At 46.7% G+C, this 23,862-nt stretch overlaps 1 protein-coding gene across 1 annotated transcript; it reads left to right on the plus strand.

The window, feature by feature from the left end:
* Window positions 1–4,558: 4,558 nt before the first annotated feature.
* Window positions 4,559–22,967, plus strand: LOC115643424 (C-type lectin domain family 4 member M-like). The gene is made up of 10 exons (XM_030547453.1): window positions 4,559–4,655; window positions 5,360–5,470; window positions 6,477–6,566; window positions 9,480–9,569; window positions 11,602–11,652; window positions 14,062–14,151; window positions 15,707–15,820; window positions 16,871–17,022; window positions 20,367–20,476; window positions 22,904–22,967. Exons 1-10 carry the CDS (start codon window positions 4,559–4,561, stop codon window positions 22,965–22,967), a joined length of 969 nt encoding a protein of 322 aa, XP_030403313.1.
* Window positions 22,968–23,862: the final 895 nt, after the last annotated feature.

Here is a 23,862-nt window from a genome sequence, read left to right on the forward strand (position 1 = left end):
TGGTTGATGAAGTCATTGTAGTTGAGCACCTGACTAAGGGCTTCTCGATATGGGAAAGAGTTACCACTTATGCCAATACAGAGATACAAGTCTTGTTATCCCCATCTAATCCCACATGTAGACAAATTTATTCTGTTCAGCCTCAACCTCTTCCAAAGTGACATGAAATAAACTGAATAAAAACCATTCTTATGCTGGACAAAGAATACACATGAGGGGTTAACCTAGGATAAGAAAGTCAATTTAAATTCACAGTTTAGTTCATACCAGCATAACATAGAAAAAGTCTAAGATTGCCCAAAAGGGGGCCAGATCCTCAGCTGTGAAAATCGCCATCACTCCACTGGGGTCAATACCCCCATTTACACCAGCTAAGGATCTGGCCCTATGTAATAAGCTTCCACTCATTGAAGAATGGAACTGTGCCCAGAACTAGCTCTGGGACTAGGAAGTGGGAAATTGACTAGAATGAGGAAGCTCATCAGAAATGACCCTAATGTTTAAATTGAGGAAACTGTGCAGAGGCTGCTGGAACCAAACCATGGAGCCCTGCAGGAGGCAAAGCCCAGACACCCAGGCACAGTGAGGCTCCCTGCTTATCCCCGGCTGAGCTTCATATCCCCCAGTTGCCACAGTCCCTGCGGCATCCATGCTCCTGGTTTTGTTTGCCCTCGTACAATCATCCGTGCCCCTCACCCTGCCCACATCCCCAGCCTTGTCTGCCCTTGTCCAATAATTCCACCCTCCTTCTATGTCCCAGCCTAATCTCCTCCTCATACAGTTATCTGCAACCCCAACCCCACCCATGGCCTCGGTCTTATCTGCCCCTTGTACAATTTCCCCATGACTCCAGCTTGGCCCATGTCTCAGCTTTGTATGCAGCTGGTAGAACCACCGCTGTGCCCCCCTCCAGGCAGGCGCCTATGCATGGTACGACCTCCCATAGCCAATCCCACAGGCTCCAACCCTGTGCACACCTCAATCCCTCTCTGCTGGGCTGTCTCTAGTGAATCTGCTGATCGGCATTTGGCTGTTCCCCTTCCCTGGCTCCTGCCTGTCTCCCTGTCCACCCTCAGCCTGTAAGTTCCTCAGGGCAAGGGCCATCCCTTCTTGAGTCTCTGGAAAGCACCCGACACATTGCAGGCACTGCCACAAACATGTCTCCAAAATTTACACAGCAGAGAATTAGCCAGGGGAACTCACTGCCACTGGATGTTAGTGAGGCAGAGGGTGAAAGGCTTGATTCTGATTTCCAAACAGGCCCCTTTGCACTGATAGAAAGGGACCTTCGTGTAACTAAGAATCAGGCCCTATGTATTTTAAGCATTAAAAGAGTCGGTTACATTAGACAGGATAAAAAAATAAATATAAGGACTCTACCCTTGTGCCCTTCTGCTTCATGGCATAAATCAATCACTAACTGCCTGGAGTCAGAAATGTCCCCATACTTCAGAATTGTCCACCTTAATTCTATTTGATTTGAATTAATGGCTAATCCCAAAGGGACATGGCCCCTGCAAAGTGAGCGCCACCCAGGTCAATCTCGGGCAAGATACTTCAAGTGATCTGATTGCACACTCCTTTTGTGTCCATCACTGGCAATCATAAGCTTTTTGGCTCCCACATGATAGCTGTTGTTTAGCAGCATTTCTTTTTACACATGCATTGGAATTTGTTGGTCTTTCAATCTTATAATACTTCCCTACCAGGAAAGCTGCTAATCCCAAACCAGTGCTGATGGAGGCGATTGCTGAGTTCAGCTTCTAATACCCTCATTTCCGATCTTGTCCTGCTGCTTGATTTGAAAGCTGACAGAAACGACGACAACATCAGGAGAATTGACAACATCAGTCTGGTGTCCTTCAGCCTTCCGCACCACACACATTTCACTTCCAGATGAAAGGGTCGGTATAACTGTGGTTCTATATGTCCACAGCTTCATAGCAAGCCTGATGTCATGATGGTCCTGAAGGACCTGAAATATGGCAGCTGCTGCTGCTATATGAGCTACAGGCACCCACATCTTTGAAGCATCTTCCAGGACTCTCTATGATGCTGCCCAAATATTTAACAGTCTGCACAGGTGAACATTGAGCTCTTTCTAATTTGGAGCTGGAGGCTGTTAGATGCTAATGGCCAGGGACTTCATTTTATCTGAGTTAATAGCCAGACCAATGCATGTGGCTTCTCACCTGACCAGTTCACCTTCAGCTGCATCGATTCACGGAACTGGGCCAACAGGACAATGTCATTGGCATATTCAGGATCTCAAAGCAGAAGAGTGTTCAGCTCAACGCCACTGATAGCCACCTCCTCAAAAGTATCCAATAGCCAATCAGTGCTGGTGTAGATTTGTCCACCTAGGGGCTCCTTACACCTTCCACTGAAGCGGTGATAGTGGTGCCAGTCAGTGAGGTCTAATATACATAACGTACCCTGGTCTACATCAGCAGATCTCAAAATGCTTTGTAAAGGAAGTCAATGTCATTATATCCATTGTATTGATGGGGACACAAATGCACAGAACTGGGACAGGAACGCAGATCTTCTGACTCCCAGCCCAACTCTGCTGCCACTGGACCCCACTGTCTTGCCTCGAACGTAACCTTCAAGGTGCTTTAAAAAAAAATACAGTTAGCCTCAGAATTGTTACTTGCCAAAAAATCTCATCACTAGGGCCTTACCAAATTCAGGGTCTGTTTTGATCAATTTCACAGTCAAAGGATTTCAAAAAGTGTAAATTTCACTGTTTTAGTTATTTAAATCTGAAATTTCAAAGTGTTGAAGTTGTGGGGTCCTGACCCAAAAGAGGGTGGGGAGGGATTGAAAGGCTATTGCACGGGGGTTGTGATATTGCTGCTATTACTTCTGCACTGCTGCTGGTGGCGGCACTGCCTTCGGAGCTGGGTGGCTGGAGGGTGTCGGCTGCTGGCTGGAAGCCCAACTCTGAAGGCAGCATTGCTACCAAGAGCAGTGCAGAAGTGAGGGTGACATGGTATGGGTGGGGTCAGATCTTTTTTGGGGGGGCAGGGATGGCCTCATGGGTGGATGATCACCCAGGATACTGTGCTCTGGGGAGTGCCATGGTCACCCCCCCACACACACACACCCACAACCAGTTCAAGGCCTCTATAACCCCTTTAACCCAAGTGCTTCGCCTGGATCCAGGGAGGGCCAGGGCTTAGGGCAGCGCTGCTGAGGGCTCACGCCCCCCCCCCTACAGGAACCTCCCCTGGCTGGAGGAAGTGCTGGTTGTGGCAGTGCAGAAGTAAGGGTGGCAATTCTGCAACCCCTCTGCAATAGCCAGATGTCATGGTCTGTGACATGTTTTTCATGGCCGTGAATTCGGTAGGGCCGTACTCATGACCATCCTTGGGATTGTGTAATCACTGACCTAGTGGATTTTGTACTGGCATAAGCGAGAGCATGTAGAGTTATCAGCGAAATGCTGAGCTCCTGTCTCCATGGAGTCACTACAAGACAACGCCTGCTCTTGGATTCTGCTATTATTGCAAATCCTTCCCCCAAGGGCTTCTCCTTTCAGAATTACAAGTGGAAGGGAGGGATTCTGGCTACTTCCCCCTGCATAGCTAGCCTGCCTGGCAAACTGCCCCTCAGCAGAGTACATAAACATTGGTTCAACCCGTGGGACAGTCTGGCTTCTTCCACCTCTCCAGGCGGTGCTTAGAGAGTGAACACTGCCCCTAAACTCTTAACTAGCTGGTGTGGACGAGCCCTCAGCAGGGTTACAGCTGGTTTAGCAAGCTCCAATGCCCAGCAGTCACTGGCATATGTTCCCACAAACCCTGAGAAATCTATGGGAGATTATTGGATCCAGCAGACCCCTGGGGTGTCCAGGATGGTGTAGAATGTCCCCTTAGTTCTTCAGCTGGTCATTTGCCGTGGTGGGATCAAGATGCCCATGCCACAAGCTTCCAGTTGGAAGAGTTACTGTGACTCCAGTTATTGGTGAGAAACTGACATTTTTCTGGCCATGAAGCCTTCTGCGAAACACACCGGCCATCCTATCTAGTGTGTCCGGGAATAGTACAGGACCCCATCAGGTGAGATGCTCGCAGAGGCTGCTCTAGGTACATGCAATGTAGGCAGTTGTCTATGGTGGCAGACTTTTGAGCAGCTGCCTACAGTGGCAAATTTAGCCTGGCCACCTCCCAATCATGCAAGACCACACCACCACTCAGTGGAATCTGGCACTGCCGCCCTTTCCTTCATGATGTAGGAGTGACTGAGCCAAATCTGCCACCCTAGGCCTCTGAAGAGAGAGAGAAGTGCTGATTTCAATATGTTCTGATAAAATTCAGTGGGAGTTGAGCAATCTCAGAGCCTGGAAGTCTAAGGACCAGAAACTGGAACCACAGAGACGCTATGATTCTGCACTGACCTGGAGAGGAATTGGTTGGGCCATGGTCCCTGACCTGGCAATTGTGAGAATGGAAATGTGACCACAGGTGTCCGTTGCCCCGGAAAGTCATGATGACGGCTCATATCCATATAAACTGCACTGACAGCAAGACGCAGAACAGAGATATCCACAGCCATGCACCCGGACAGCTCCTACCCCAAATGGGACAACTCTGAGCAGGTGGAACTGACGGTGCAGGGAGCGAGCAGCGCACCTGGGAGAGGCGGTAAAAGTGAGATGGCTGGAGGAAGGGTGGGCTTGTAATTAAGGAGCTGCCCTGGGATTCAGGAGGCTTGTGTCCGATTCCTGGCTTTGCTAATTTGAAGTTGGTCGGTGCTAACAATCAGGACTGTTTCTCTCTCCCAAGTAGTCTTGGTTAAGTCTGGATATTCCAATCATTCACATTAACTCCTTTCTTATCATGGGGCAAACTCATCGCTGGGTCAGTCCAGTGTCTTTAGTGTTGCTATTCGAGGGATGAAACTGGTCCTGTGGGTAGGGTGACCAGACAGCAAGTGTGAAAAATCGGGATGGGGTTGGGGATAATAGGAGCCTATATAAGAAAGAGACACAAAAATTGGGTCTGTCCCTATAAAATCAGGACATCTGGTCACCCTACCTGTGAGCCTGCCCATATCTTCCCGTTAGAGCCTGAGAGGATTCTCATGCTCCCTTGAAGGCAGGGCCTTCTCAATTTGGGGGTCACACTCACCTTCCCTCCCCATATTGCCAAAAGCGAGAGGGACTCCCAACATGGAAAATGGAACACAGACAAGGCTGAGAACTACCTCAAGGTATTTACCCTACTGTGAATCCCTCACCTCCCTTTGTCCAGTCATCTTCTCTTGTAGGGAACTATGTTCAGTCTCTCCCAAAAGGGAATGTAGGAGGGGATGATCCCGCATTGAGAGATCTAACCAGTGTTGCTCCCCACAGCTCTTTGCCTCTCCAGCTCCACCCAAGGGAAGGCCATTGCGATCCTGTATGTCCTGCTGGTGATTTGCATTGCAGTGGCCACAGCTTTCATTGTGGTGAACCTTGGGAAATGTGAGTCTCCTGTTCATTTCTACCTTGGCCTCAGATCTCACCTGCCAAGAATGAGGCTGCTTTGACTAGTTTTTGGTGGATTTTAGCAGCGGGGCACAAAATTGGGCTGAGAATGGAGGCTCAGCTGTGATGTTAATTATGGAGCAGTTACCCACGCTAGGTAACTTTCGCTCACCTCTGAGATAACGTGACAGGATTTTCAGAGGGATGGGATGTCTTTAATATAACTCCCGCTAGCTTTCCATAAGATTTGTGCTCCTAAATCTCAGAAAAATCCCACCCCAAATCAGTAACTGGGCCATGTTTGTGGTGACATTTTCAAGGTTGTTAAAATATTCATACAAAATTTTTCTTTTTTCAACTGTGTGCTGGGACCAGTGCAAAGGTCTGGCTGCAGCTCCTGCTAGCCGAGACGGAATGTAGGGAGTGAGAACAATGCAATGTGGGCAAGGCACAGTGCACTGCCACAATTGCCTCTACCACATTAACACAAGGAGAGCTTGGGCCCGACAAATGCATTCCTTTCTTTTTTAACTTTGCAACCAGCTAACCATACACAAACCGAGACAGGCTCCTCGTGGAAGTAGGCAACTTTCTGCTCTGCACAGCAGTCAGAGCTCTGCACTGCTCTGCGAAGGCTGAACCTTTCCACTCTCAGCTTTGCTATGCTCCTTTGAGCTGTCCAGCCATATTCCGCACCCATGTGTAGCAATGGCAGCTGCAGTGCACATCTTGAGGCCACTGGCAGCTCAGTGTAACATAGAGCAGCCCCAACACAGCTCTACATTGTACCAAGGACCAAGCTGATGTCCAGAATAATGAATCCCTGTGTTGAGCACAGTGCGCCTGTAGTGGAGTATCACAGCTGGCATAAGGGATGAACATCAGCAATCTTGGGTGGTAACTGGGAGGAAAGTGCATTTTATAGCACCACTAATGTCCTCACAGATATGGGTTTCCCCTGCTCACACATTTTAATCTGCTATCAAAAGTCTCATGTTCACAGTGTCCCAGGGTCTTGCCGAAGCCCAGGTGGATCGAGATACAATTAGAAGAGATTCCAAGAGAAATCTGTCACATCACCAGGATTATCTAGGTGAGAGGATAAAGCAAATGTTTCTATTCCTCGTTAGACTTGGTGAACCTATTTGTTCTCTACATCTCAAGAGTGTGGAGAGTCTGACCCAAGGGGTCAGCTGCATGACTAGTGGAAGTTGATGTAGCTCATTCAAATTCAGCGGAGCTGAGCAGGCATACATCAGCTGGGGATCTGACCACAGCTCAGACAGGTCTGTAGATTATTGTTGGGAATAGGACAACCAGACGAGGTGGAAGCAGCTCTTAGAAGTTGTTGGATAACATTGTCCTCCTCCTAGGATCACTGATTGTCCAATGAGATTTTGTTCTGATGAAGTCACGTTTCTCCCAGTGTCTCATTGGCTGAGATATTGATGCTGCTGGGGAAGCCTTGGCGTAGATGCAATTGGTCCGTCCCAGGAGTAGGCATGTGCCTGGGGCTCCCATAAACAGCCACTGATTGGATGAATGGGAAGCGAGACCTGTGTCCTCCAGGACAGACCCCAGCTCAAACAAAGTATGGAAGCAGTCATCTGAACAGGGGAGAAGTGTGGTGGTGAGTCTCCACTCATCCAGCAGGTGGTCCATGCCAATCCACCTAACCTTGGGACCATTGTACAGGGGCAGGGCCTGATGCCCCTGGATTGCCTCAATGCAGTCCTGGGTCTGACCTGTTCTTTCCACCACAATCCCCCTCAGGGGGTCATTGGCTGGATCTCCCTCAATAAACGTTGTTGTTAACTTCCCAATTTTCCTCTGGGACCCTCAACACTGTAACAAGCCTGCACCCACCTGGACTGCATGGGTGTCCCTGTGCAGGACATCATGGGCAACAGTGAGTTGGTAGTCAGACCCTGCTGCTCCAAATGGAGTCTGAGCCCCAGCTGATAGGTGTTGGCTGGTGTTGTGGCTAAGGCATGGGCTAGACCTCAGGAGATCTGGCTTCAATTCCCAGTTTTGCTGCTGACTTGAAAGAGTCACTTCATTTCTCTGTGCCTCAGTTTCATTACCTGTGAAATGGGTAACATTCCTTGTCTATTTGTATTGTAAGATCTTCAGCACAGAGACAAGTGCGTGTCTCTCATTTTGTCACTGTGCAGTGCCCAGAACAACAGGGTGTCAGTATCAGTTGGGGTCTGTGCAGCATCTGGAACAAGAAGGCCTCAATCTCATCTGGGGCTTCTAGGCAATAATATTGAAATAGTAATAAGTGAAACCCATTTACAACCTTACCACTTGCTGCCTGTAATGGGGGGACAATCACCTCTTGAGTGACTCCTGCTGCTGCATCTGGTACTGAAGGACTTCCTCCTGCTCCTGGCGCCCCCTGTAGGTTGTCACCTTCAGCGGCTCTGCCCTCTGGCCAAGTCACACAGTCAAAAATGGATGAACACCTTCTGAAGTAGGAAAGAGTTCAACAACTGTCACCCCTCACTAGATGCTTCAGTCCCATCTCTGGGCCCTCTGAATCCTGCTCTTCGGAACAAGCCTTGTCCCCTTCCTGGGCCTTAGTCCACTTTGCTAGTGCAGGTGGGGACAACAGGCCTGCCCACTGCTCTAGGTCCCATCCCATGAACCCTATAAACAGCAACTCTGTATGGCCTCCTTTAATTGGTTGTTGCTACATTCGCTGGGCCTCTTCCCACCTGGTCTCTCTATCTCCGTCCGTTAACTTAGTTCTAGAGCTGTGAGCTCCTAGGTTTCGCAAATGCAGCGTGTTGAGTAACTCTGGCCAGAGCACAGTCCTGTTCCTCACCACTCTGGCCCCAGCCAGTGACTGACCTGCAGTCTGCCCCTGCACCTCTTTTTATCTGAGCCTGCTGGGCTCTGATTGGCTGCTTCTGTGCAGCCTTGCTAGGCAGGCCTGCAAGACCCACCTTCGCTGCTCCTTTTTGGGTTGTGATATAGTAGGCAGGGCCGGCTGCTTTATAGTAGGACCTCAGGGCCTCAAGCAGGGGGCCACAAAGTGCCAGGTACACCTTGTCAACCTGCCATTGCTGCATAATTTTCACACACTTCTGGATGAATGACCATGATTCAGGGCTCCCCATGGGCAGCATAGGGGAGAGGCAGCATGAGGGCCTGTGTTGTTGTTGTTTAAAATTGAAACTCCCCATTCTTTCATCTTCCTTTTAGAGTTGAAGATGTCAAAAGAATTCAGCACATTTACCAGACAACTGGTTAAAGGTATGTTCTGCTGGTGTTTCTCAAGAGATCGTGGCATAACCGAAGAGTATCGCCAACCCCGATGTTCAAAAATCATGAGTCAGGCCCATGAGATTGGCTTAAAAATCATGAGCTTTTAAAAATATTGGGCGTATGTTATTCATCTCCTGGTTTCTGAGATGTTAGGGTCTTGGTCAGATCTCATTTTAAAGCTTTTCTCCGCAACCATGAGGGCCATAGACTTACCTTTTTTAAATGAAAGCTGAGATTCTTTCCTAGTGACCTGCATCTAGGAACTGCCACTTAAAGAAACTGATCAAATATTGTGAGAACTGTCAAAAAATCATGGGAGTTGGCAACATTGCATGGCCCCGTGCATTGAGCTGGGCATAGGCGCTGCCTCCATGGGTGCTCTGGGGCTGGAGTCCCTGGTCTTACATTTTTATTGTTGACCAGCCATGATCTAAACCACAGTCTTTGAATTCTATCAAGAGGCCTTTTTGTTTGGACTAATTCCGTCTTTCTGTCTCCCTTTTGCACCTTTTCCCATCAATATTGTTTCTACTGTGATATTTGATGAACTATCAATCACTTTTCACAACTGAGCTCACATGGAGGGTAAATTTGTAGACCCAGTTATCGCAATGGGTCTTGGGTGGTGTCTGAGAGGAAAATGCATATTACAGCAGCACTGATGTCCCCAAAGATATAGGTTTTCCCCTGCTCATAAATTTTACTCTGTTATCAAGAGGTCTCATGTCTACAGTGTCCCAGGGTCTTGCTGAAGCCCAGCTGGATCGAGATACGGCCGGAAGAGATTCCAAGAGAAATCTGTCAGCTCTCCAGGACTATCTGGGTGAGAGGATAAAAGAAACATTTTTCTCCCTTTGATCTGGCATATCTTTGGGAGTCAGAGCCTTGGTAGGTGGAAATCACTTCAGTGGAGCGGAACCAACTTACATTAACCAGGGATGTGACCCACAGCTCATATAGGACCGTAGATGATTGTAGGGAGTGGGAGTGGGACAACCACAGGAGGTATAAGCAGCTCTTAGCGCTGGTCTACATTGAAAGCTAACAATCTGCACAGCTACATCTCTAAGGCCTGGTCCACACTACGCTGTTAAACTGATTTTAACAGCGTTAAATCGATTTAACGCTGCACCTGTCCACACTACACTGGTCTTTATATCCATTTAAAGGGCTCTTTAAATCGATTTCTGTACTCCTACAAAACAAGAGGAGTAATGCTAAAATCGAGATTATTATATCTATTTAGGTTTAGTGTGGACGCAAATCGACATTATTGGCCTCATTCTTTTACAGTAGCTACCCACAGTGCAGCGCTCCAGAAATCGACGCTAGCCTCGGACCACGGACGCACACCACCGAATTAATGTACCTAGTGTGGACGTGCACAATCGACTTTATAATATCTGTTTTATAAAATCGGTTTAAGCTAATTCTAATTTATCCTGTAGTGTAGACGTACCCTAAGGGGTGTGATTTTTGACACCGCTGACAGATGTAGCTATGTTGACCTAACCCGTGCAGTAGACAGTTCTAGGTTGACGGAAGAATCGACCTAGCTACTGGCTCTCAGGAGAGTGGATTAACTACAGTCACAGGAGAACCCCTCCTGTCGACTCGAGTGTCTACACTGCAGCACAGCTGCTGTAGCAGTTCAGGTGCAGACATACCCTTGGAAGTTGTTGCATCACAACTGCTCTGATCTTAGGATCACTGAATGTCCAATGAGATTTTGTTCTGGTGAGGTCATGCTTCTAACTTGCATCTCATTGGCTGAGAGTATAACACCTGGGGAAGCCATGAGCATGAGTGGAATTGGTCTGTACCAGGAGTAAGCACATGCTTGGGGCCCCCATAAAGACAATTACTGCTTGGGTGAGAGGGAACTGAGACCCGTCTCCTCCAGGACACTCCCCTGACCATCTGAAGAAAGGAAGCAGGAATATGGGCAGGGGGAGGCCCCAGCCCATCCAGAAAAGTGTGGTTGTGAGTCCCCAAACAGCCAGCAAATGACTCCTGCCAACCCACCTACGCTTAGGATCATTGCACAGGGGCAGGGCTAATGGGAGCCATCATGCTGGGGTATGGATGATGCCCCTGGATTTGTTAATGCAGCCCTGGGTCTGACCAGTTTTTTACACTACAGTTCCCCTGTGTGGATCATTAACTGGATCTCTCTTAATAAACACTGGTGTAATTTGCTAATTTGCCCCGGGACTTTAAACGCTGTAATGATCTTGCACCCACCTGGCCTGCATGGGTGTCTCTGTGCAGCACGTCCTGGGCACTGAGAACATCACAATAACAGGGGGTTAGTACTGAGATCCTGCTGCTCCAAAAGGGGCTCTGAGCCCCAGCTGAGTAGAGGTTGGCTGCTGTTGTGGCTAAGGCATGGGCTGGATCTCACAAGATTTGGTTTCAGCTCCCAGTTTTGCCGCTGACTTCCTGTGTGGCCTTGAAAGAGTCACTTCATTTCTCTGTGCCTCAGTTTCAGTATCTGTGAAATGGGTAATGTTCCTTGTCTATTTGTATTGTAACTGTCTCTTGTTCTGTGTCTATACAGTGCCCAGAGGAGTGATACCAAATCTCAGTTCCCGTTTGTGCAGCACCTGGCACAAAGGGGCCATAATCTCAGTTGGGGCCTCTAGGAAGCACTGTAATAGAAATCAGTAATAGCTATAAGTGAAACTCATTTACATCCTTGCCAGCGATTGCCCTTGCTCCATAAATTTCGCACGCTCCTGGATGAATGGTCCTTATCCAGAGCTCCTCAGGCATGGAACGTGTGAGTGGGGCAGCATGAGCTCCTGTGTTGTTATTTAAAGTGGAAATTCCCTATTCTCTCATCTTTCTTTTAGAATTGAAGATATCCAAAGAATTCAACGTGTTTAGCAGTCGACTTGTTAATGGTATGTTCTGCTGATGTTTCTCAAGAGGTTGGGCATAAACAGTTCCCTTGTGCCGCCAACCCCAGCATTCAAAAATCATGAGTCAAGCCCATGAGAGTGGCTTAAAACTCATAAGAACGGCCGTACTGGGTCAGACCAAAGGTCCATTCATCCCAGTATCCTGTCTACCGACAGTGGCCAGTGCCAGGTGCCCCAGAGGGAGTGAACCTAATAGGTTATGATCAAGTGATCTCTTTCCTGCCATCCATCTCCACCCTCTGACAAACAGAGGCTAGGGACACCATTCCTTACCCATCCTGGCTAACAGCCATTAATGGACTTAACCTCCAAGAATTTGTCTAGTTCTCTTTTAAACCCTGTTATTCTCCTAGCCTTCACAACCTCCTCAGGCAAGGAGTTCCACAGGTAAACTATGCGCTGTGTGAAGAAAAACTTCCTTTTATTTGTTTAAAACCTGCTTCCCATTAATTTCATTTGGTGGCCCCTAGTTCTTATATTACTGGAACAAGTAAATAACTTTTCCTTATTTACTTTCTCCACACTACTCATGATTTTAGATACCTCTATCATATCCCCCCTTACTCTCCTCTTTTCCAAGCTGAAAAGACCTAGCCTCTTTAATCTCTCCTTACATGGGACCTGTTCCAAACCCCTAATCATTTTAGTTGCCCTTTTCTGAACTTTTTCTAATGCCAGTATATCTTTTTTGAGATGAAGAGACCACATCTGTACACAGTATTCAAGGTGTGGGTGTACCAGGGATTTTTATAAGGGCAATAAGATATTCTCCATTTTATTCTAGATCCCATTTTTAATGATTCCTAACATCCTGTTTGCTTTTTTGACTGCCGCTGCACTCTGTATGGATGTCTTCAGAGAACTATTCAGGATGATTCCAAGATCTCTTTCCTGATTAGTTGTAGCTAAATTAGCCCTCATCATATTGTATGTATAGTTGGTGTTATTTTTCCAGTGTGCATTACTTTACATTTATACACATTAAATTTCATTTGCCATTTTGTTGCCCAATCACTTAGTTTTGTGAGATCTTTTTGAAGTTCTTCACAATCTGCTTTGGTCTTAACTATCTTGAGCAGTTTAGTATCATCTGGAAACTTTGCCACTTCACTGTTTACCACTTTCTCCAGATCATTTATGAATAAGTTGAATAGGATTGGTCCTAGGACTGACCACTGGGGAACACCACTAGTTACCCCTCTCCATTCTGAAAATTTACATTTATTCCTACCCTTTGTTCCCTGTCTTTTAACTGGTTCTCAATCCATGAAAGGACCTTCCGTTTTATCCCATGACAACTTAAGTTATGTAAGAGCCTTTGGTGAGGGATCTTGTCAAAGGCTTTCTGGAAATCTAAATACACTATGACCACTGGATCCCTCTTGTCCCATGTTTGTTGACCCCCTTCAAAGAACTCTAATAGATTAGTAAAACAGGATTTCCCTTTACAGAAACCATGTTGACTATTCCTCAACAGTTAATGTTTTTCTATGTGTCTGACAATTTTATTCTTTACTGTTCTTTCAATGAATTTGCCCGGTACTGATGTTAGACTTACTGGTATGTAATTGCCAGGATCACCTCTAGAGCCCTTTCTAAATATTGGTGTTACATTAGCATCTTCCAGTCATTGGGTACAGAAGCTGATTTAAAGGACAGGTTAATAGTTCTGCAATTTCACATTTTGAGTTCTTTCAGAACTCTTGGGTGAATGCCATCTGGTTCCGGTGACTTGTTACTGTTACGTTTATCAATTAATTCCAAAACCTCCTCTAGTGACACTTCAATCTGTGACAATTCCTCAGATTTGTCACCTACAAGGGACAGCTCAGGTTTGGGAATCTCCCTAACAGCCTCAGCCATGAAGATTGAAGCAAAGAATTCATTTCGCTTCTCCGCAATGGCTTTATCGTCTTTAAGCACATCGTTTGTATCTCAATCATCCAGGGGCCCCACTGGTTGTTTAGCAGGCTTCCTGCTTCTGATGTACTTAAAAAACATTTTTTTATTACCTTTTGAGTTTTTGGCTAGCTGTTCTTCAAACTCCTTTTTGGCATTTCTTATTACATATTTACACGTAATTTGGCAGATTTTTAAAAATATAATAAATGTTGGGCTTGATTTATTTGTGTTCTTATTTCTGAGCCTTTAGGGTCATGCTTAGGTCACATTATTAAACTGTTCTCTGTCACCATGAGGGGTAGAAATTAATATTTTTTAATGAAAGCTGAGACTCTCTCCTAACTGCATAAATCCAGGAGCTGAGGCTTGAAGAAACATATCAAATGTCACAAGATGTGTAATAAAATCTTGGGAGTTGCATGTGGGTGGGGTCTGTCCCTTCGATGCGCCCATGTACATCAGTTCTTTTCTGCCCCCTGTTGTTTGCAGTGTCCAAGGAGCTGGCTGGGGTTAGGCTGAGGATCGAGGAGATCCAAGCTGATCACGTAAAAGACCCATCGTATTTCCAGGACGCCATAGGTGAGAAACATCCTTTTCCTTCTAATGCCTGATCAGTGCTGCTTCCTTGTAGAAGGATTCCTGGGTCTGATCTTTCCCTGTGGAGGGCAAACTGAAATGGAAGGCGAGAAGGAGGATGAGAAAGGGGAAGTATGAGGATGGAGCAGGTAACCCTACATGGATAATCCCATTTTAGTTTGGGATCAGCTGCATCCTGCTCCCATGGGCCTCCCCAGGTTTAATCCTGAGCCCAGTTCATGCTGCAGGAGAACATTGGATCTCAGACCCAGATCCAGCAAAGGCACTTAGGCATGTGTAACCCATTGGTGAGCACGTGTGACAGGTAACCCCTCTGTGCTGATCTAGGAACATCTTTATCTCAAGTTGAGTAGTTCCTGCTTTTAGCCCTGGAGGACTCCAGTTCAATCCCCACATTGTTATCCATGATAGCAGCTGTCAAACAACTCTACGCTCCTGTTTACTGTGTGGGATGACACATGTGCTCAGAGCAGTGGCTTTTGACATGTGGTCCGTAGACCCAGGGGTGTCTGCAGACGATATCTAAAATTTCCAAAGGGGTCTGCACCTCCATTCTAAAGTTCAGGAGTCTGCAAATGAATACAGCTTTGTGTATATTTGCACTGCTGAATTGTGGTCTTAATACCCTGTAGATACACAGGAGTAGGGGGCGGGTGTAGGAGGTGGTTGGGTGGGGGCTCTGGTCCACTCAGCACTGCTGAGAGCTCATAGCTTCCATGGCCTGCAGAAGGAATTTGGGAATGCTCAGCCTTTCTGGTATCAGGCACATCCAATGCAAACATAAGCTGGATTCTGATCTTGGTTCTGCCGGTGTCAGTGCTGTGACTGTGGAATTAGACTTCCATAGAAGAGCTCCCAGGACCGGTGCTAGTGCTTTTAGTGCCCTAGGCGCACAGCCATTTCGCCGCCCCGCGTGCTGGTCCCGCGGCTCCGGTGGAGCTGCCGCAGGCATGCCTGCGGAGGGTCCGCCGGTCTGTGGCTCTGGTAGAGCTGCCACAGGCATGCCTGTGGGAGGTCCACCAGAGCCGCAGGAGCAGCAGACCGTCCGCAGGCATGCCTGCGGCAGCTCCACCAGAGCCGCGGGACCAGGGGACCCTCCGGAGGCACGAATGCAGCAGGTCCACTGGAGCCACCTGCCGCCCCCACCCCCTGGCAAAATGCCACCCCCCCAATAATCCTGGCACCCTAGGCAATTGCCTAGGCCGCCTAAATGGAAGTGCCAGCCCTGAGAGCTCCATGATGCAGAAGTGGAGTGTGGGCTACATGATTGTGAGCCTATTGAAGTAAAAATTCCCTCAGTTGGCTTGAAGGAAGATCAACGAGCCCAGGATAGCAGAGATGCTTAGATAATATAATAGTGGACTCCGGTATCAGAGCATAGATAGGTCGAAGGTTGTGAATGTGGACAGACAGTGTGCTTGCGGATAGATGAACACATAGAAATTTCCAGCTGCAGTTAAGAAAGGTCTGAGCCAGGCCAGAAATATCAACCTGTTGATTCCGGTGGCATTTTTCTACCCCCTGTCTGCCCTGACAGAGATAAAGAACCTAACACACAGCATGTCGAAGGAGCTGGCTGAGGTGAGAAGGGACCATGACAGACTCCAGGAGGTCTTGAGCAGGGTGCAGGACGACTTTCAGAACTTCAAAGGTAAAGAGGCGCCGGGCAGGGTTGTGACGCCTGCGACAGCATTAACCTCAAATGCCCAGAGTCAGTGAAAGCCAACAGGGAACAGCACATTCGATTGTCATGATCCCAATAGGCCTATGGCCTGTGCAGCTTCCCCTGCAATGAAACTGACCACATCTCCTCAGCTGCGAGTCCCCAGTGGCTGTAGAGCCAGCACAGATGTCTCCGATGCCACCCTCCTGTCTGGCCCTGATTATCTCATTGGTTCTATGCCTTGGGCACCAGATTTGATGTAGAACCAGCCAGAGACTCGGGGAGCCATAACCCACTCCCTGATACCTGCCCTCCACTCAATGGAAACAGACACAGCTGATAATCTTGGCCCTAGCTGGCTAAATACATAATGAACCCTAACATGATACAATAGTGTATGGCAGAAGCCACCAGATGGTGCGGTGGGTATTACAGGAGCTTGCAAGTTCTCTTCCCAAGCATGTCAGCAGTACTGAAGACATGCTGTGTCGTTCTCTGCAGACTGTGAGATTTTTTGAGAGGGGAGCTGTTGCAACTAGCAAGGGAGTTTGCTCCCTGCCTGACACACTCCAACTAGAGTCTGTTCTTGGGGTTAAGTTGTACCCAGGAAACTGGGGCATCAGCGTCTGGGCTGAGATCACAGACTGGCCTGCTTTTTGTTTATGGGCACCTCTTTTCGAGGACTAGCGCACAGAGTGAAAATCAATAAGTTAAACCAGAAAAATATTAAATCACTGATTTATTTTTTCAATGGGAAACCGACCTACCAGGCCCTGCCGTCTGCTACCACATGTCAGAGGGGTGACACTGCCATGTAACTTATACAACCACCCCATATAGGATGAATATCAAAGTAAGAATATTTGCAACAAACTATTTGCCAAGCTTTTCAGCAGAGTGCGGGGAAATTTTTTTGTGAAATTCATTAATAAATCCAAACACTGAATAAATGCTAGAATTTCTTTAACTGCTTGTGATCACTTGGACTGCATTTTGACTCTCTCATGCAGACCTGTCCCATAATTTGACTTCTGACAGAATTCACTTGCATGAAATGTCCACCTGGTTGGCAGCGTTTTGAGGAAAGTTGCTACTTCTTTTCAACATTGGCTAAATCCTGGCCAGATGCTAAGCAGTTCTGTACTGATCAAAGGTCTGGCCTGGTTATCGTAAACACCGCAGAGGAACAGGTAAGCCAGCCACTCAGATTCCAATTGTGGGTCATGCAGAATGGAAGGAAAAAGCACAAGGGGTCAGATTCTGTTCTCCTACACCAGGGTGAATCTGGAGTTACTCTAGCTTTACCTCAGCGTACCTAAGATCACAGTCTGGCCCAAGTTCTCTGGGAATTTAGCAATATTTTTGGATGTAGCTTGCTGCTCAAGGGACATTGAGGGGACCTGGATACTTACAGTCATTTGAAAAATGTTGTGTGAGCATTGTGAACAGAAATCTCAATGTCAGATATGGATGGTTCGATGGGAATCAAAATTCATGTGAGTAGAGGCGGGACAGTTCTAATCCCTTGTGAATCCAAATCACAGAGTCCCATGAGAACGTAAAAATAGCATTTGATTGCTAGTGATCTAGGCAGGATTTTAGTTGCTGACCCAGAGGTGAAATGCTTTTCACAGCAGCTCACTTCTACACTAGGGAAGGCCTTTTGATATCCTGTGGAAGACCCCACTCCAGATTCCTCATTGGGACTTTGCAGAAGGAATCCTCCCCTGAGGGAGGATCCACTTTAAGTTTTAAATTGAGCCTGGTACCTGCTGGGAACAGGACTTTGGGAGACTAGTTGGTGCTTAGAGGATGCCCATGTAGTGCAGAGGTGGGCAAGGTACTGCTGTGAATCTGGAGTCACCCGAACCAAAATCTGACTCCCGAGCAGTACAGCCCATAGCGTGTGTATTTCACTATCCCATCTTCAGGCCTGGATTTAAGACTCCCCCAATAACCATGCTGCAGAATGGGACTTAACAGGAACTGTACGATGGTTCCTTGGTCCCCCTTCATGGAGAAGACCTATGGCCATGGATTTCACAGGCCCTCAGATGCAGATCCTCAGCAGCTGTAGAAGGACTGAAAATTACCTGCACCAAACTGCACACAGGCCAGTGTTCACCTCCCATTCTGAAGGGGAGATTTGCAGGACAAAGGGTAGGGATGAGACATTTGAAGTACAGCTGGTCAGAAAATGAACATTTTTTTTCCTGTAGAAAATTTTATTTTGGGGGGCAAAGATTTGTATATATTTCAGTTTTTTGGCTGAAAAGCGAAACATTTCAACTTGGAAATGCTGCTGCAGTGCCTCACGGGAGCTGTAGTTTGGATGCCTCAGGCCTCCATTCTTTAGAGATCAGGCTACCTAGTCAGTCTACATCTCCCATGATGCACAACGATCACTTCTCTTGAAGAGAGAAAGCGATGCCTCATGGGAGTGCCTGGTGCATTATGGGAAATGTAGGGTGGCCAGCCCAAACGTAAAGGTTTGGAAAAACGGGGAGGAGTGACAATCTATAGCTACAGACTCTGCTGGCCACAAACACGGCTCCATGAAACCTCCTCACCTCCCCCCTCACCTTCTGCTTGGGATCATGATTGAACAGCTTAATGGGACAAAATTGGAGGGCCCGGACAATCTCCATCCGAGGATATTAAAGGAACTGGCGCGTGAAATTGCGAGCCCGTTAGCGAGAATTTTTAAGCAATCGATAAACTTGGGGGTTGTGCCGTACGACTGGAGAATTGCTAATGTAGTTCCTATTTTTAAGAAAGGGAATAAAAGTGATCCGGGTAATTATAGGCTTGTTAGTTTGACGTCTGTAGTATGTAAGGTCTTGGAAAAAATTTTAAAGGAGAAAGTACTTAAGGACATAGAGGTCAATGGTAATTGGGACGAATTGCAACATGGATTTACTAAAGGTAGATCGTGCCAAACCAATCTGATCTCCTTCTTTGAGAAGGTGACGGATTACTTAGATAAAGGAAATGTGGTAGATCTAATTTACCTCAATTTCAGTAAGGCGTTTGACATGGTTCCACATGGAGAACTGTTAGTTAAATTGGAAAAGATGGGGGCGAATATGAAAGTTGTAAGGTGGATAAGGAACTGGTTAAAGGGGAGACTCCAGCGGGTCATATTGAAGGGTGAACTGTCAGGCTGGAAGGAGGTCATTAGTGGAGTCCCTCAAGGATCGGTTTTGGGACCGATCTTATTTAACCTTTTTATTACTGACCTTGGCACAAAGAGCGGGAATGTGCTAATGAAGTTTGTGGATGACACAAAGCTGGGGGGTATTGCTAACATGGAGAAGGACAGGGATACTATTCAGGAAGATCTGGACCACCTTGTAAACTGGAGTAATAGTAATAGGATGAAATACAATAGTGAGAAGTGCAAGGTCATGCACTTAGGGATTAATAATAAGAATTTTAGATACACGTTGGGGACGCATCAGTTGGAAGCGACAGAGGAGGAGAAGGACCTTGGGGTATTGGTTGATAGCAGGATGACTATGAGCCGCCAATGTGATACGGCTGTTAAAAAAGCAAATGCGATTTTAGGATGCATCAGGCGAGGTATTTCCAGCAAGGATAAGGAGGTGTTAGTACCGTTATATAAGGCGCTGGTGAGACCCCATCTGGAATATTGTGTACAGTTCTGGTGTCCCATGTTCAAGAAGGATGAATTCAAACTGGAACAGGTCCAGAGACGGGCTACTAGGATGATCCGAGGAATGGAAAACCTGCCTTATGAAAGGAGACTCAAAGAGCTTGGCTTGTTTAGCCTGGCCAAAAGAAGGCTGCGGGAGGATATGCTTGCTCTATATAAATATATCAGGGGGGTTAATGTTAGGGAGGGAGAGGAATTATTTAAGTTTAGTACTAATGTAGGCACGAGGACGAATGGGTACAAACTGGATATTAGGAAGTTTAGACTTGAAATTAGGTTTCTAACCATTAGGGGAGTGAAGTTCTGGAACAGCCTTCCGAGGGAAGTAGTGGGGGCAAAAGACTTATCTGGCTTTAAGACTAAGCTTGATAAGTATATAGAGGGGATGTTATGATAGGATAGTTTAATTTGGGCAATTGATCTTGGATTATCACCAGATAGGTCTGCTCAATTGTCTGCGGGGAGATGTTGGATGGGATGGGAACTGAGTTACTGCAGAGAATTCCTTCTTGGGTGCTGGCTGGTGAGTCTTGCCCACATGCTCAGGGTTTAGCTGATCGCCATATTTGGGGTCGGGAAGGAATTTTCCTCCAGGGCGGATTGGCAGGGGCCCTGGAGGTTTTTCGCCTTCCCCTGCAGCGTGGGGCATGGGTCGCTTGCTGGTGGATTCTCTGCAGTTTGAGGTCTTCAAACCAATTTTGAGGATTTCAATAACTCAGTCCTGGGTTAGGGGTTGTTATAAAAGTGGATGGGTGGGGTTCTGTGGCCTGCCTTGTGCAGGAGGTCAGACTAGATGATCATATTGGTCCCTTCTGACCTATGAGTCTATGAGTCTCCTTCACCTGTTTTTCCACACAGAGGTTTCTGTCAAACCACATCACTGAGCCGAACGTGTACTGGTTGGGCCTCAGTGACTCAGCAAAGGAAGGGGAGTGGCGCTGGCTGGATGGCAGCCCCCTGTCTCTCAGGCAAGTCCCTCTTTGTTCGGCCTCTATGGAGAAAGAACTGTTACAATCAGCTGTTTCTGCTTTAAAGAGCCAAATGGAGCACTGATACTATTGCAATTAATACCAGAGGGGTTTCTGGTCCCCTTTGTTGGCCAAAGCATGTAAAGAAAGTTGATTCTGCTACTGCCTCCATGCTGATGTCATCCAGGGTCAGCACAGAGCAGGGACTGGACCTGGGATGTTCCTGGGGAGCAGAAAGCTGCTTTACCTTGGAATATTCTGAGTGTCATGCTAAGGAAAGGTGCAGGGGAGAACAGCAACATGGCCACGGGGACAGGGCCATGGAGAAGGAGGCAGCACTGCTGGGTTCTAGTCCCAGCCCCATGAGTGTGCTCTGCTGGCCAACTGTGAGGCACGTCTCTCCCTGCTCTATGCCTCAGTTTCCTCCCCTGTAAAATGCACTGGGAACTGATGTCGTCCAAGCTGAGAACAGCTCTGGCTTGAGCAGTGGCTGGGCCAGCTTCCCCCTATTCAGTGTCTAGCACCAACCTGCCATGGCCCTGACCTCCAGGCACCACCTCAAGCATTGAGTAGGTAGATCAGTCCATGCCCACCTTGACTCTCTCTCCTAAAACTATCAGACCAGTCACAGCCCATTGGCCTTGGTGACATAGAGGCCTGTCCCATCATAATGTTTAAATATCGGTAGTACTATAGTCAAGGTCCTGAGGTAGGCCATGGATGCACAGTGGGACACTCCCTCCTTGGGGTAATGTTGGTATGTGGAGGAGTGGAAGGATGCGAAATTGGGGCTGTTGTTGGGCAGGCGTTTTCACATACCTGCTAATACCGCCTCCTATTTTAACTGCTTTGCCTATTCCATTCACAATGGTGTTTAATTTTAAATTAAGATTTTCAATATCTGTGGAGTTCCATATGAACATGTCAACACTGGAGACTCCCAACACTGTTTCTATTAAATCCCTCCTTTCTCTATCATATTGGGTGATTTGGGATCCCTTCCAGAATTATAATTGCATCTCTACTGCCAAATTAAACTAATCCTTATAGTGTCTGGGGCACTGCCTTGGCAAAAATCGACTTTTGGTGGCTAGTAGAGCATCCTACTTTTTTAGCATATATTCTGCAGTAGGATGCAGGAAAATTCCTGAGGTAGGCCATCGATGCACAGTGGGACACTCCCCCCTTGGGGTAATGTTGGTATGTGGAGGAGTGGAAGGATGCGAAATTGGGGCTGTTGTTGGGCAGGCGTTTTCACATACCTGCATATGGTAGATGCATTTACTGATACTTGGGGTTATAGATCAAGTTCCCTTGTATGTTCCTGTATCTTTCAGTTGAATGTTACGAATGCAAATAGACACATTCCATCTATCCTGCAAGTCAGTCAACTCCACCCGGCTTGTCCAACCTTCATATATTTTTACAGTTCCATTTAAATAACTAATAACCGTGTCCCTTGCTCGAAACCAGTCCAAGGATACTGTATCGGCCTCGAGTTTGTGTGCTTGGACAACACATACCAGAGTCAGACCCTTCCCCACCATTCCTGAGAAATATTGTTCCACTCCTTGATTTGGTGCCACTAGAGTGAGCTCCATTTCCAGAGTGGCTCGTTTTCTTTCCTTATTTTGTACATGTTCATGTTCACTTTGTGTCTTAATGTCAGGAGTGTTAATGGAATCTGGATGAGGAAGTGCAGTAAGAACCATAATCTGATCCCAGTTAACAACACTATCAACCTTGCTACAACATGCATAATCTTCCTAGGTGTCTTTACTCAAAGTCAGTTCCTTTTCAATCTGCCATCGGGCATTATCAACCTCTTGGACAGGAACACGCTGAGTCTCACTACCGTTTCCAACAGTGCATCCCCAAGCCAACATAACAGCAGAGGGTGACACCCTGAGGATGTGCTCCATTTGTCGCTTTCCTTCTGTGATAAATGAAGAGGGGGTAGCTCCCTTTTATGGACACCCAGCCAGCCAGTTAGCTGTAAAATCTTTCTTGGTAGCTGTTCTCTAGTTCTTTTACTTATAAAGGGTTAAAAAGCCTCCCTGCATAGATACAAAAATAAAAGAGTGGGCACCTGACCAAAAAAGCCAATGGGAGGGCTCAAACTTTTTAAAATTGGCAAAAAACTTTCTTTTGTTCTCTGTTGTTCTCTCTGGGCTGCAGAGATATGGAGCAGTAATGTTATAAGCAGGAATGCTGTGTAAGGTTTGAACCAGGGATAAAAAAATATCTTCTATGCTGTCATAAACATACAGCTAAGGGTAGCATAAAATCCCTCCTTTACCTGTAAAGGGTTAAGAAGCTCAGATAATCTAGTTGGCACCTGACCAAAAGGACCAATGAGGGGAGAAGATGTTTTCAGATCTGTGGGGGAAGGTTTTTGTTTTGTCTCTCTTTGTGTGTTCTCTCCAGGTCAGTGAGGAACCAGGGCAGGGAAAATACACCTCCTAAAGCCATATCTGAACTAAGCATCTAAGATTACAAATTGTAAGTAATAGGAAGGAAATGTGTTTGGCTATCTTTTGTTTTAGAATGTGAATTTTCCCTAGGTTAAGAGGGAGGTTTATTCCTGGTTTTATTTTTATTTATTTTAGTAACTTTAAAGTTTTGCCTAGAGGGGAATCGTCTATGCTTTGAATCTGATTACCCTGTAATATTATCTTCCATCCTGATTTTACAGAGGTGCTTATTTTACTTTTTCTTTATAATAAAGTTCTGCTTTTAACAACCTGATTGTTTTTTAGTGTCCTAAAAACCCAAGGGCTGGTCTGTGTCCACTTTGTTAACCTATTTGCTTGGTATATTATTCTCGAGCCTCCCCAGGAAAGGTGGTGTAGGGCTTGGGGGAATATATTGGAGGAATAGGACTCCAAGTGGTCCTTCTCCTGATTCTTTGTCTATATTAATTGGTGGTTGTTAGGGGGCTTATTCCTTCGCCCTCTCACTTCCCTGGTCCTTCTCGCATGAACAGACAGCAACAATACCCGAAGTCCAAAGGCGCAAACAATTCGATTTTTATTGGGGAACTTCCAGCAAGCATGATTCCAGTTTCCTTCCTTAGTGTCCCTCTTCCCAATTTTGACACCACAGAGCCTAGCCTGTTTCCCTGTTTCTGTTCCCATCCCCTGTTCCCATTCCCCCCTTTAGCAAAACAGATCCTAATTCCTCATCCCCAGTCCTTGTTCCTAACCCTGCCTTACTCCCTCATTGACTTCAGACTATATAGTAAAACTTGAGTTCTGCTTAGCTATACCTTAACCAATCATTTTACTGAAATGTAACTAACCAATCCGAAAATACTGTAACATAATTATTTAACCAATTATATTCCACCACCTTAATTGGTTTACACCCAACAAAATTAATTATAC

Source organism: Gopherus evgoodei, unplaced genomic scaffold, assembly GCF_007399415.2.
Source record: "Gopherus evgoodei ecotype Sinaloan lineage unplaced genomic scaffold, rGopEvg1_v1.p scaffold_59_arrow_ctg1, whole genome shotgun sequence".
NCBI lineage: Eukaryota > Metazoa > Chordata > Testudines > Testudinidae > Gopherus > Gopherus evgoodei.

Bases quoted from the DNA above. Each gene is read 5' to 3' on its own strand.
- LOC115643424 (XM_030547453.1), top strand. From the start codon at position 4,559: ATGCACCCGGACAGCTCCTACCCCAAATGGGACAACTCTGAGCAGGTG. The intron at 4,656-5,359 runs GTGAGATGGCTG...TGCTCCCCACAG, and splicing joins ACCTGGGAGAGGCGGTAAAA to CTCTTTGCCTCTCCAGCTCC. The intron at 14,152-15,706 runs GTGAGAAACATC...CTGCCCTGACAG, and splicing joins GTATTTCCAGGACGCCATAG to AGATAAAGAACCTAACACAC.